This window comes from Lates calcarifer, linkage group LG10 (assembly GCF_001640805.2).
Source record: "Lates calcarifer isolate ASB-BC8 linkage group LG10, TLL_Latcal_v3, whole genome shotgun sequence".
NCBI lineage: Eukaryota > Metazoa > Chordata > Actinopteri > Centropomidae > Lates > Lates calcarifer.
In genome coordinates, this window is record NC_066842.1 from 25092278 (window position 1) to 25106676 (window position 14399).

General features: G+C 40.1%; 1 protein-coding gene across 4 annotated transcripts in view; it reads left to right on the plus strand.

The window, feature by feature from the left end:
• LOC108901962 (septin-7) overlaps positions 1-13820 on the plus strand; it is a 46637-nt gene extending 32817 nt beyond the window's left edge. For all 4 annotated transcript variants that reach the window (XM_018703645.2, XM_018703647.2, XM_051073619.1 and 1 more), the window contains exons 7-13: positions 165-257; positions 1223-1319; positions 8346-8397; positions 8677-8802; positions 9466-9601; positions 10301-10446; positions 11147-13820. In XM_018703645.2, coding sequence (XP_018559161.1) covers positions 165-257; positions 1223-1319; positions 8346-8397; positions 8677-8802; positions 9466-9601; positions 10301-10446; positions 11147-11186 — 690 coding nt within the window. In that variant the 3' untranslated portion in view covers positions 11187-13820. The remainder of the gene's footprint in view (positions 1-164; positions 258-1222; positions 1320-8345; positions 8398-8676; positions 8803-9465; positions 9602-10300; positions 10447-11146) is intronic.
• Positions 13821-14399: the final 579 nt, after the last annotated feature.

Below are 14399 nucleotides of genomic sequence, written 5' to 3' on the forward strand. Positions count from 1 at the left end.
TCCTCAACAAAGTTCATGACATGCAACAAGGAAAAAGCATAGCACATATGGGTGGATACTCAACCTAATAAGAAATTAAAATTCTTTTTTGAGTTACATATTTATGCAGGTCTACAGTGTGTGTGCATGTTGCCTTTATTCTAATTTCTTTCTCCCTTCCTCAGATAATGAAAGAGATACAGGAGCACAAAATCAAAATTTATGAATTCCCAGACACAGAGGATGACGAGGACAACAAGCTCATCCGAAAGATAAAGGTAATGGACCGCACAGTCTTGTTAGTAATTTAAAACTTGATTAAAGTGCCTCTGATTGATCTCAGCAGGAAGACGGATAAAAGGTCAGACTATCCTTTGGTCAGTATCCAACCCCTGGAGCTGCCTCTGTCCCTTTTCCCCATGACTGGCAGTCAAACTGCTGAACTGATCATCGGCTTTATAGACAAGTTCATTGAAGAACTTTCTCTAGTGATTGTTGTCTATGCAACTATCTGCCCCAGTAACTGTTGCCTCTGGCAAGAGCCCAGCATGTTTTCTGCCTGCTTTTCTCCAATGTTGGTCATCAGTGACTGTGTTTACATGATTAGTCTAGTCACACCAGTAGGTGAAACTATTTAATTTCATTTTTAAATTTGTTGCATTATATTAATCTTGGAACAGCTAGCTTTAGTTAGCTGTCTAGATAGTGTTGAGCTTTGAGTCCAAAATGGAGGAAGCTATTGTAGCTTATTAGCTATATTGCATCCATTTTTTACCCTCCACTGTAAGAGTATAAGGAGGGCTTCACCAAAAGACAAATTTGTCTAACTAGCTTTCTAACTGAGAGCACTTTTTCCACTCTTCAGTAACTCTCATTCTATTGAATGACATGAAAAACAGTACTGAGAGCAAAGTACACCATTTCCATTTGCTAAAGCACTAGCATGTTCCTGGCCTGCGTTAGTGCTGGCCTATCCCTGCAGTGTGTTAGCTGTTAGCTTTCCAGCCACAGTAGCTTCACTAAGTAGTCTCTATATCACAAAGTGAGAGAGAACATATATACATCTTGCTGGGTGAAGACAGGAGTTTTCATGTAAAAATACTTATCAACATGACTTGAGTATCTCAACCCAAACATTAATACAGTGGCCACAGGAAGCAACCAATGAAACTGAGCAGTGGCTCCATTCAGAGATACAGCTTCTGTTTGTAGTAACAGAAATGTGTATATCTTCTCACTCCAGGAGAAAATGCCCCTGGCAGTAGTCGGCAGCAACGTGGTGATTGAGGTGAACGGCAAGAAGGTCAGAGGTCGCCAGTACCCGTGGGGCGTGGCAGAAGGTAGGTTCTCGAAGGTCCAGTGCTAGAAAGGAAGAACGCCACTTCTGTTTTGTGGCCAAGCTGCACCTTGAAGGTTTATGAGAAATCTGGAAATTTTTTGGCATTTTAAATAATTTTGACACCACATGCTGTATGTCATTGCACCTTGGTCAGACAGTGACAGATGTGAGAGAGAAGCCGAAGCATGTTGGTGTTTGGGTTTGACGTGTTTGAGAATGTCCAGCTGTCACAGTACTTTCTTTGTTGGAATGGATGAAGCATGTTGTTCCTGAGAGTGTTGGACACAGTGCATGTTCTCCACAAGGACCCTCTGTATCCACCAAATGTACTAAGTGCCAGGTAAAATAATGACTTGTCAAAATGTAAACAAGGAAATATTGTAACTGGAAGTAAGTTTAAGCTAAGGGGGTTGGTCTAATTACTGGAGTTTGCGTCTGTGTGCATGTAGTCTTTGTGCTTTACTGGATGGCAATGTTTGAGGTGATAAAATTAGTTTGCGGTTCTTCCTGTCTTTGTTGGCACTGGTTTTCACAGAGTTTACAGTGACATCACCTTTCTATTTGTTGTTAGATTTGGTGTTAGTCTAGCCCTGGGACTGTCTTCATCTACTGGTGGTAAAGCCCCATTATCTCCACTCCACCAGTGTCTTGTTGCCTGTTTATCCACCGCAGCTCTTTCTGTTTTAGCTTGTTGTGTCTATTCAGTTTTCATTTTCTGTGTCAGTCAGTGTTACTTTAGTTTACATCATCCCACCCCAAGCCAAGATACTTCTCCTTTAAGAATTTTTCTTGATTTACTGGGGGACTGTATAAGTGTCTTCAGTTAATCCACCAGCTTGGGAGACTCAGCCACATGGACCAGGTTCATGCCATGACGCTTCCAACTTTTCCCCATCAAAAGCAATCAGCAGCGTTCACAGCTGGGAAACCGTGAGGAGCAGTCATAATCGACACCAGCTGGTTGGTCAGGGTGTCTAGATGACGGGGTTAGATTCAGCTTGAATCTGCCTGCACATTATAACATCCTGATGAAGTCTGCAAGCAAGTAATTAATAGAGTAGATGGTAGGACGAGCATGACTGTCTGAGTTCATTCAGATGTCAGTTTTAAAAATAACATTTTGGGGTATTTTATATGGTTTTCATTGTTTGGCTTATTAAGATAGCAATAGTAGAGAGATGACTACAATGGTTCCAGGCCAGATTCAAACCAAGGGCTTTGCAGTTCATTTTGGCACCTTAACCTGAAGGCACAGAGTCATGCCAGTATCATTACAGTTTGACAAGTATGAATTTATCTGGCAGTTCTTACATTGTTACCTTATATACCTGCCCTTCTTTCCCTCAACACAAACACACATGCACACAGTCTTTTAGACAGAATTGGTCTCGACCCCGATAGGACGATTGGCGTAGCATATTATGGGATATGTTGTATCAGTACGGCAGTGGGCACTGACTGACTGACTCAGCTGACATCAGACCGTCACCTTTTCACCATTAGCCACAATGAACTGTTGTTGCTCCTACTGGTGTTTTCATTTGTGTTAAAGTCCCCTGAAAGATGATATGCTGTATCTATCTTTATATAAAGTAATATACCTCTGTTGCTCTGTGGTTGACCGTTTATCAGTCTTTCACTTTTTCATTCTTTCTTTTCTCTCCTTTTTCTTTTTTCTTTGTCTATTCTTTTCCATGACTGACAGAGGGCATTTTTGGTAAACAAAACCATCTTTCACTTTATTTCAACCTCATTTTCTCCTCTACTCCTCCTCCCTCAGAGTGTCCCCCAAACTCTCCATCCCTCCTTTCCCTCCACTTTTCTGTTGCTGTGCTGTCTCATCATTAGGCTGATGGTCAAACCAATGCTCTGATCAGACTTGGGCTGAATATTCACTAAAACTTTCCCAAACACTAGAACACACCATATTTTGGAAACATTTGAACACAAAGGAAGAACATGAATATATTCATATTATTTTGAGACCAAAAGAACATTGACACGTTCACATGTTCCTGATGTGGGTCAAAATGCTCTTTGCTAACACCTATGATATACCCCAATGCTAAATGAGCCTCTAAGTGGAGCACTGTCCACAGTAAGAAGACCTTGTGTTTCTAAAAACATTCTTGTGACAGTTATTATTATGACATAGTTTAGATTTCTTTTATTTATTTTACAGATTAGATATCAGTAAGTCAGTGTAGATATTGCTGTGGTGTTTACTCTTCAATGGGACTATACACACCACATGTGACTGCACATGTAGTGTTTTTGGTACAGTAGTATCCCAATGGCCTGGATTTATTGTTCTAACCACAAATCCATTCACTGAACAGTGATTTGTCGCTGCACAGTGGCCTCCATGTTGTTCTCTATTTATATCTTGGATGTCAAAAATGTTACATTATCCTCGTTGTGTCATTTGGTGTAAATTTTAACAGCATATTAACATCGCTGAGATTAGTTTATCACAGAAATACTCGTAATGATGTCTGTGTTAGCCAATGAGTAATAAGAAAAAATCCCAAATATTCTGCATGTTGGGGTGATTTAGAGGCAGTGTTGCCGGTACATGATTTGTCCACCAGAGAGTGCTGACAAGTTTATTTTGAAAAGTTTCCACTAGCAAAATGTCTGATTCAGTTCATATCTTGGTCATAAATCTAAGGATTTAAGGATTCCTTATCAAAAATATGTCAATGTTAAAAAAAGAAATATCAGTGGATGAATCATAATCTGATTTACACTGAGCTTTAGAGCGCTCAAACTCTCAAACAGTGTGGAGTATATCACACAGATAAATCCACTTTAATCCACACCCATCAAAGGAGAAGACGAACCAGGCAACATCAGAGCAAAACCCAACATGCACTGCTGCTTCACTTCATAAATGATTTAAAAGACATGCTCTCTGCCTAAGGAATAATTAAACAATAGTTAAAGTCTCTGCTTATCGTCAGTCATCACAGTGTATTTCAGGTGTTACCATAAGAGCTGGTGATCTAGCAGGGGGACACGTGAATGATTATTTTTGTCGTCTTTGTTCTTATCACTTAATTGGAAAGTCGAGCCATAAAACAACCTCTCTGAATGTTCACTGTAATCCCAGTTTATTGCAGCCTGGGTCTTATTTTCTATTAGTCATAACAATACTGTACTCACCACAGTAATTACTGAGATCTGGGAACAAAGTGAAATGTTTTGAGTAATCTCATACTAAACAGGAAAACTGTGTGTGCACAGCTACAGCAAGTACAGCTGGTCAAACAGCTGGGTAATAATTTCACTATTTGTTTTAAACCGCGTTTTTCAGACATTTTCGTGATGTCACTGTGCTCCCAGATCTTGGTAATTAACATGGAGAGTATAATGTTATTATTACTGATAAGTCTAATGGCTAAAATTAAAAAAATAAGATCATGGTTGTAATAAAAAAGGAATGACCCTGTAAGGTTCATTTGACGATATGTACTTGACTTATATCTCAAGTGTTCCTGTGTGTCTGGTGTTCTCAAGAGGTTTAAAGCCTTCATACACTCCCAGGTCTGATGCTGTGAATAGTCATGGAGAAAACTAGAGGCTGTTTGGTGCTGAAGCTACAGCTGCAATAGAAACATCACTCTAATGCCGTGGTTCCCTTCTTTGCTCCTGTGGTATGAAATGTAGCGGTACCGTTTAATCTCAGCCCTGCTTTACCACGTGATTCAGCCTACTGTATTTGGTTTGAGTTGAATCAGTTGTGTTGGTGCAGGGTGAGAAAGGTGTGCAGGCCTCAGTGTATCACTGGACCAAGGACTGGGATCCACCATCCTAACACATTGCTTATAGGTTCATGAGCAGTTAATGGTGAGTTAGTGTTTTGCAGAAGGGCATGTAGCAGCTTATTTAAGTCATCAAGATAACATGTGGCTTGGTATCATGAATTCTCACTCATTAGCATACTTGGACTTTTAATGTAAGGCTATATAGAGACTTTGTGTTTGCAAAAGAAATCCTGCACACACACATACATACTCGTTGTTGCATGTTTTAAATAAAGTTGTGTGCTCTTGATTCATTAAACCAATGCAGTTCATCACCATGGCCTTAATAAACACTGCTAGTAGATAAGGCACTCAGGCTCAAAACACCTGATGGACAGAGGCAATTTTCCATAAATGTCCATGTCTCACTGATTGACAGATTACAAACAGAAGTGACATGGATAAAAACAAAAGACTGGCGTGTCCATCAGGTATTTTCTGCCATTCATCAATAAATGAGATCTGTTTACTATCAGTTACAACTCTTTTTTTTTTTCCCCTATGACCCTTGACCCCACTTAGCTCCTCTACTTGTTCCCTCATTGAGACTGTCCACAGCTGGTCATGCATAGACCCTCATATAACACCCCCTCCAATAACCACACTCCCTCTACAAACCTCTTTAAGCCAGTTAGCTTGGACACATGCAGGCTATGGTGTTGATCCGGGCCAAATCTGGGCTGAATCTGGGCCAAACATGGGCCGCATCTGGGTCCAAACTGGGCCAAGTCTGAGCCATAAAATACCCAGCTGCTCCAGACCCAGATTTAGCCCCCGCTGGGCACAGACAGTAACTGAAAAACCATACCCCTCCCCTCCGTCAGAGCTCCCTCCTCTAGAAGAGACAGGAGGTCAATGGCTGGCTTGGGATGCCAAGGGGCGGGACTGCTTAAGTTTCATCAATGGTAAGGTGTCCTCCTTATTCGCTCCCCTGATGATGATTTACTGCCAGTCGGGTGGAGGCTAACCAATAAGGAGCAGCGTATTTGATGAAGAGGAGGCTGGAGATTCACCACACACGTCCTCAGCAGCAGTTCTTGCAGTCCTTTTCCAGAATCCCATCTTACCGTGTAACCATGTCTCGTACAATCATCTAACTGTACAATGTTGAAACTAGACCAGTTCTGTTTACTGTTGTCTGACCAAGAACTTGTGTTTGTTCTAACTATGTGGCATCTGTGGGTCCAACAGTGACAGGCTGTGATCAGATAGGAGGCATTTTTCCTGTGCTCAAATATAAAACTCAGAGTCAGTCGTAACAGAGAACAGGAGGTCAGAGAACATCGTCATTCCTCATTGTTCTCATTGCAGCACCAGGGGTAAATATTCTAGATCAAATGCAAGAGTGAACTAAAATGCAAGTCCTGCTGGCTTCAACAGATCAACTGTACTAAAGTGAGGTGAAGTCTCTCTTTCCAAAAGACTCAACACTCCTGCTCAACAGCTAATGTTTTTCTATCATTAAGAAGATATTAAAGCTGCACTAGTCAGATTTTTAAACTAAATGTTGTTGTTGTTGTTGTTTTGTTTTGTTTTTTATGGCCACAACTTAACTGGTCTGTTATTGGTCTCAATATTAATGAGACCAATGAGAATATTGCTTTCAGTTGCAGCTGGCAGCTGTTTTCAAACAGCAGACAGATGAAGCTAGCCAGTAAACACTGTGGAGCATTTAGCAGCTAAAGAGCCAGATATTTTCTCAAGACTTGGTGGAAACTAAAACAGAGCTAAAAGGAAAGTTAATATTAAATGTACATTCATCAGGTGGGGAAAAAAAATCATCAGAACAACATTATAAGGCAATACTATCTTTTACTGTTGTGCCTTCAGCTTGTGCAGCTTTAAGGCTCAGGTGTGTTTGATGGCTCATTTGCACGATCGACTGTCAAAAGGTCTGAGCCTATTACAACCTAAATACACTTCATATACTCGAACATGTGCCCTTTCCTCTTTAGATGTTCACTCATCATCAGAAGCTGTAAACTGTTGGGCATAATTAAAGTGAGGGTGATTAACCTTTGAGAATAATCTTAAATGTTGAATTCCTTTGTAATTAAAGAGTCCTTTCAGTACCCCCCATTTCAGTACTCTCTGCTGTTACTGCTACAGCCTCTCTTGGTCTGGTATGACCAGTGGCTTATGGTGGCTAAGGCTAATGTTAGCAAATGTTAATTAAAAATTCTGTTTGGTGGCACTTTAATCAGTCTTTACTTGTGCCACTGTTGCACTATGTTTTAGCAAACTTAATGCTTAAATTGTTTAATCATAAAAGCAAAATAAGAAATAAACCAGACTAATAAGGTAAGCTAATTAATTCCATAATGTAAGTTACATAACAATATCTAAGTTTGCTAACACTAGGTAATAGTCACCAAGCTAATGGTCACCTGGGCCAAGTAGTAGAACTTTTAGTCTTAGAGGTTACAAACATGTCTAAATAACAAACAAAGGAATGATTCTGAAAATAGGTTGGCAGTAGAGGTGTTTTCTCTCAACTTATTTCCTCCAGTACATCTGGTGTTTAGCTTGTTTTTGACACAAACCCATTTCAGTGCTCATATTAAAACCATCCTATGTGATCATGGCCTGACGTCTCTTCGCCCTCTGCTGTTGTCTGTTAATGTGCTGCTACAGCTGATAATGTAGCGTGCCTTTTTTACTGTCACTTTACACACCAGCTCCACCTGAAAACACCTTCCCCTCAGCGTCCCTCTCCTTTTAGAACTGATGAGTGAATGAACTTTACATACTATGGTGTGTGTTTGTGTTTGTGTGTGTGCGTGCGTGTGCGTGTGTGTGTGAACCAAGTCTGGATTGAGATTAGAAACAGTCATTTTAACTTGGTGGAGTTTTGTTTTATTTTTTGATCTTTTGTCTGTACCACCATCATACATCTTCTCATGTAAATAACACACACTACAGTTGTATTGATTTTACTCACCAAAAACACAATAACCTGTGTTTCTGCTGGGACTGCCTCTGTATACGAACACACAACCGACAACCATTTACCCAGAGTTCATTTCCACCTGTAAGACAGTCATGCTGTATGTGCAGATATCTGTAGAGGCTCTGATATTCTAGCTCAGTTTCCCTTGAGACCAGATACTAATTATTATGATTATTACCATGAGAAGTGTTCTTGTATAGTAATTTTAATATCTGTGTGTGTCTCTCCTCCTCCCTTTCTGTTCTCCTCTCTCCTCTCCTGTGTGTTTCAGTGGAGAATGGGGAACACTGCGACTTCACTGTTCTCCGCAACATGCTGATCAGGTGGGACAGAGTTTTACTGTTTAGCTTGACTTGATTCAGACTCATGAATGCAGTTTAATATCTGATCCTTTGATGAGTGAATCAGTTTTATTAATTCCTGTCAAACCGAAGTCCATTAGAGATCAACAGATTTCTTCTAATTGCCTCATTAGCTTACAGAAAATGAATTTAAAAAGATGAATATACTACTACATTTGTAGGTTTCGCTTGTACTTGTATAGATAAACCTTCTTGTTGCTTTCTCTCTCAATTCATTCCTTCTCCTCACTCCTTCCATAGGACCCATATGCAGGATCTAAAGGATGTCACCAACAATGTCCACTATGAGAACTACCGCAGTAAGAAACTTGCTGCTGTCACCTGTAACGGAGTGGACACTTCCAAGACCAAGGGACAGCTCACTAAGTACGACCTCGGTTTTAAAGACACATACTGAAACACTAGAGGCCAGCTTGATGCCACAGCTTTTCTCTCTGCTGGGAGGGGAAAAGGAGTTACAGTTAGAAACCTGGAGCCAGTGGAGAACAGGCCTTGCTCCATTCTCTGCAAAGCCGCAGCTCTACCTCTAGAGTACAGAAGGCCTCAAAAGCTGACTCATTAGGTTGGATAAGTTTCAGGAAGAATCTTTGGTTTAGTGCTCACGGTCTGTACCAAGTTACCTCTGAGTCCTCAGGGAAAAACTTATTACGTCCCCCAACTCAGTGGTCTCTGTCACTTTATCCCTACATCATCAGACTGTTGTTTCATGAGAGGGATGCACTGCAGCTCACTGTGACTGAGTTAATGTAACTGATAGCAGAAACACTAAACTTTATGAAACAGCTGTCAGTATGGATTGGTTACATCTGGCTGATACTGATCTGCTTAACAAGGCCAGCATCGACCTGGACACCGATTCTGCGGATCCAGCCGGTGCCTCCCTGCTTCCTAACAGTGGTCCGTCCTCAGTGACTGCAGATTACAGACAGTCAGAGTAGAAAGGGCTAAGTGCAGTGCTAGCCAACTGTATAAAGAGTGTGGATCAGCTACGTCAGCCACTAACTTCTACCTCATTTCTGTGATCAACAGGAGTCCCCTGGCACAGATGGAAGAGGAGCGTAGAGAGCACGTGATGAAAATGAAGAAGATGGAGGCAGAAATGGAACAAGTCTTTGAAATGAAGGTTAAGGAGAAGAAGCAGAAACTGAAGGATTCAGAGGCTGAGGTGGGTCGAAGGATTTGTGTGTGTGTGTGTGTGTGTGTGTGTTTTTCAGGGGTATGCAGTAGCAGTTTGAGGTCAGGCAGGCTGATGAGTCATGTGACTACAGCAGGTTTGCTGCAGACTATAGAAATATGAGTGATAAGCTCCAACCTTCAGTAAAATAAGCAGTAACATTATGTTATGACAAGAAGAAGAATCAAATTTTATTGCGAACATGATCTTAGTAATATATGGTGCCTTGTAGTTTTCCATCGCCTCCATTGAAGGCGTGAAAAAATTATGCAAATAATTAACCTCTAAAATATGTGACCTGCAGCTGTTGTTCTTGGTTTTAAATATATGTGGATATATGTTCTGTTCAAAGCCTTCATACTGCAGTGATGCCTAAGTATTTACTGTAGATTACCAGTATCCATGTTTAGATGATTTAGATATTACTCTCATAATCATTATGAAACGTCACCAAAAGAAAATACAGAGTGAGAGGGAAATAGTGACGGTGATAGAGAGCTAACGTGTGTGTAGCCTAGCCTGATACAAGAGCTACATTTCATAGCAGAAAAGTGAGCTCAAAAATGAATTGGATATTATGTAAACGAATGACCAGTAGTTGCAGGATCAGGTCATTCCATGTGCAATTACAATGGAACACGCAACTTGAAGTTATGTTTGAGTGAGTGTATGAAATGTTGTGACCCTCAGCTGGAGCGGCGCCACGAACAGATGAAGAGGAACTTGGAGGCGCAGTACAAAGAGCTGGAGGAGAAGAGACGAGTGTTTGAGGAGGAGAAGGCCAACTGGGAGGCTCAGCAGAGAATCCTCGAGCAGCAGAAACTGGACGCCTCCAAGTCAGTAACACTCACACACCGATAACCTGTCTGTCCGTTTAACTGACTATACTGTTCATTTGTCCATCAGAAGTGTGCAGAATGGATACTAATTGATGCATATGACATGGTATCTTTTGAGAGGTTGTTTGACGTTAACCACATTGCAGCTGAATTTCCTTTAACACATTTTCTTATAGTTATATAACATCACCCTCACTGACCTCTAAAGGTTAGCAATATGACTAACAACGAAATGTTCACAACTCCACCTCATGTAGCCAGAAAACATGGTATCTAGATGAATGACAGTTTGGTAAATATTCTCTGCTATATATCCAAGCTAACACACACACAAGAATGTTTGACACATTGCACGGTAATGCTGTTTATTCATTGATTTTAATCAGTAATACATTCAGTATATTAATCGTGAAAAGACAGAAACACTTTTGTTTCCTCTGTCAGTGCTTTAAAAAGTTACTCTCCCTGTAAATTTTTCACTGCTGTGAGTTACACCAAGGAAACGTTATTAATCTCCGTCATGATGGTGTGTAGGCAGAAGTCTCAAGACCTTCTGTTTAAGTGATTTGACTCTTTAAGTTGGCTCCAGTGTACTCTCAAGGTGCCTGTGAGGCCTAATGATGATCTCTGTATTTCATGTTACTGTAAAAAATACAATAGTAGTGTTCTCTGATCACTTTTCTCGTTTCTCACACAGGACGATGGAAAAGAACAAGAAGAAAGGAAAAATCTTTTGAAGAGAGAGACGACCCGTTCATTCAGTTTTACACAAACTTATTTTTCTTCATCCTCTCTGAAGCTCACGTCTGTTGTGGCCCTCAGAACACACACACACACACACACACACACACACACACACACCACCTTCCATTACATTTATCAGTGTAACAACATCTTTTACATACACATATGCATACACATGCAAATGCCCACAACAGCCCACATGCTTGTCTCTCCGCAGGGTTTTACTGTGTTTGTTGAGACTTTTTCATTTTCTTGAGGAATGCATGTGTTTGTGAAAGTCTATTTTCCTATATTTCCTGACAAAGAGTAGAAGCCCGACTTCCTCTGAGCTTACAGTACTGATTAAATACATGGCAGGGACCATGCATAGCCATTTGTACACATGTAGTAGTCGTATGTTCTCTAGATATTCGTAGACATGCAGATAGACGTACTCTCTCCTTCCTCAGCGCTCTTTTTTTTTTTAAAACTGTTCTCAAAATGTAACACAAGTGTACACACACTTTAACACTCAGTCATCAGGACCTCCATCAGAGTGTGTTAGGAGAAGGGAGAGTGTATGTGAGTGAAGGTAACTGAATCAGTCGGCAGCTGTGGAGGAAGAAGAGGAATTAAGGCCCAGTCACACCAAAACGTGGCCCAGCGACTTGACTCAGGTAATGAACTGGGTATTAGGTAATTATCTTACTGCTAACATGCTAACAAGCCTGGAAAATGCTAGGGCTGCTCAGTTACAGTGGCTTTTTGTACCGGGCCCTTAACTTGGAGGTATACATCATTTCTTTCAATTAAGAGTTCATGAAGGTGGGAAAAAACTCTTGAGCAGTTTGTTAAGAGTTGGTTAACAAACTCATTAGCTCAGTCAATGGAACAAAACCTACATGTAAATAAAATAACATGTTTTCTAATGGAACTTATTGTCCCATTAGGAATGAATAGTCCTGTTAACATTTACATCTTTTGAATAAAACAAGGTTTGCTTCTTAAAAACTTATTAGAAAACTTTTGTGCTCCAGTATAAATAAGATTTAATAGGTAATCAGCTTTAGTAGCTTCCTCCATTTTGGACTCTCTGTCAAGAGACCTGAAGCAAAAATTCAAACTCAGAATGTCTCTGGTTTTAAATGCTGGTGTGACTGGGCCTTTGGACAGGATTTACGGTGCAGTGGCAGGTGTGTATGAGCAGGTGTGTTTTATGAAATGCGATGTCTGAGGTCATAGATTCGTTGTGATCTGAACCACACAGACAGAAGAAAGGAGAAAATAACAGAATATTGTCATTACAGTGTGTGTTCTCTATTTGAATAGAACATATTATGCAAAAGGCTCATTGGTGTCTACAGCTTCACAGGTTACAGTGATTACAAAGATGTTTTATATATCGTGATGTAAGTGATGGGTGTTGTTGTGGACCTGAACCCTGATGTCCAGATTTTTGTGATATTTTTGCTTTGGGTAAAACAACCAGAGGGACAGTTCAATTAAAAAAAAAAAAAAGAAAAAAAAGTTGAAATATTCCTTTCTTTCTCCCTGGATTCGTCAGAAAGACAGCTGTTCAGAGAAGTTTGCCAAGTGAGCCATAACTCTGTCTCTGACTTCTTTAGAATATTCTACATACAACGAAACATTACTTACTTTGCTTTTCTACCAGACAGAATATGTAAAGTCCAGGTCTGAGCTGATTCAGAGTCAGAAAGCAGCACACGGTGCAACACGTTCGAACCTTTAATAAACCTTTCCCAGAGTTGTCATGTTTTATTTTCATATGATGATGATGATATTAATAATACTATATGCACGGTTGAAGAATGACTCCTTCCCTTGTAGTTTTCTTAAATAACTCATAGATTAATCTCTTATTTTAGTAGTTTTCAGACTGCCTGCATTTACAGCAAAATGCTAAAGGGACAAACCTTATACCTTCAGCACATTAAATATTGCCTGTTTGGATTTGTTCATGATGGAAATGCATATATTGTGTACATACTGGAGGCTGCTCAGTGGCCTTTTTTCTTGAGTTTTTTTTTTCCCCAGATTATTTTCTGCCAGGAATAACAACAGAACTTGTACTCAAAACTGAAGATATTAAACTCTTCTTAAGAGTCCATGAATACATTTCCACACATTTATACACACATATATACTGTATACATCTATGCCAATGAGTACACCTTCTCAGGACTGCTCCGTTATGCTAGATTTTCTTTTTAAGTCCAGAGAAAAGCAATCCTGTTGTCTTACAAGTTTTTAAAAAAAGTCAATTTTTCTTTCAAATTCTTGTGAACCACTCACTCTTCCAATAACACCAATTTAAGATATATTCAAGTTTAGGTGGATTTTTTTGTAATATTTTCTTTTTTTATATAAGTACACTGTTTTCTGCTTCTCTTCTTTGTTTTATCATGTGTTCTGTCTCTAACTGTACATGGTTAATATTAAAGTTGACAGGTTATGCTTTAACTTCCATCCAGTGCAAGTTCTCTTTTTAACACTGTCATGAAATGAATAATCTTTCAGTATGTTGTCAAAACATAGAATCTTTCTGGGTCAGGTTTGGGATTTATCAAAATTATCATAATTATAAAATGTGTTTTACATAATGGGAAATAAAGGCAAAAATCAAGACACACAGTATACAAAATTGCAGTTTTTGTCCATCATTCTGCACTAAATAATCCATAAGTAAGTATTCAGACCCTTTGGTGTCACATTCCAGACTGTGGGCAGGTGCGTCCTGTTTGCTTTAATTATCCTGGTGATGTGTCTGGAACTTGATCAGAGTCCACCTCTGGCACACTTAACCGAGTGAACATAGTTTAGAAAGTGTATAAGTTCCCACAATTCACACTGCATGTCAGAACAAAGACTAAGCCGTGAAATCAAAGGTAGCAAAAGTAGAAACGTATTTCTAAAGCTCCCGAGTGTTCGCAGGAGCACAGTGGCCTCTATAATTGTGGAATAAAGAAAGTGTGGAACCACCAGTCTTCATAGATGTGACCAAGAACCCATTAGTCTCTAACAGAGCTGCAGAGATCCTCTGCAGAGATGGAACCTGCCGGAGGGATGAACCCTCTCAGCAGAACTACAAGTTCTGACTCTAACACTACTTGATCCTTTCATCAGGTCAGGGTGAACTACAGATCAGCAGCCCAGCGGTGAGGTACTCATTTTACATTCATCAGTCAGAGGGGTGCATCAAGCCAGGA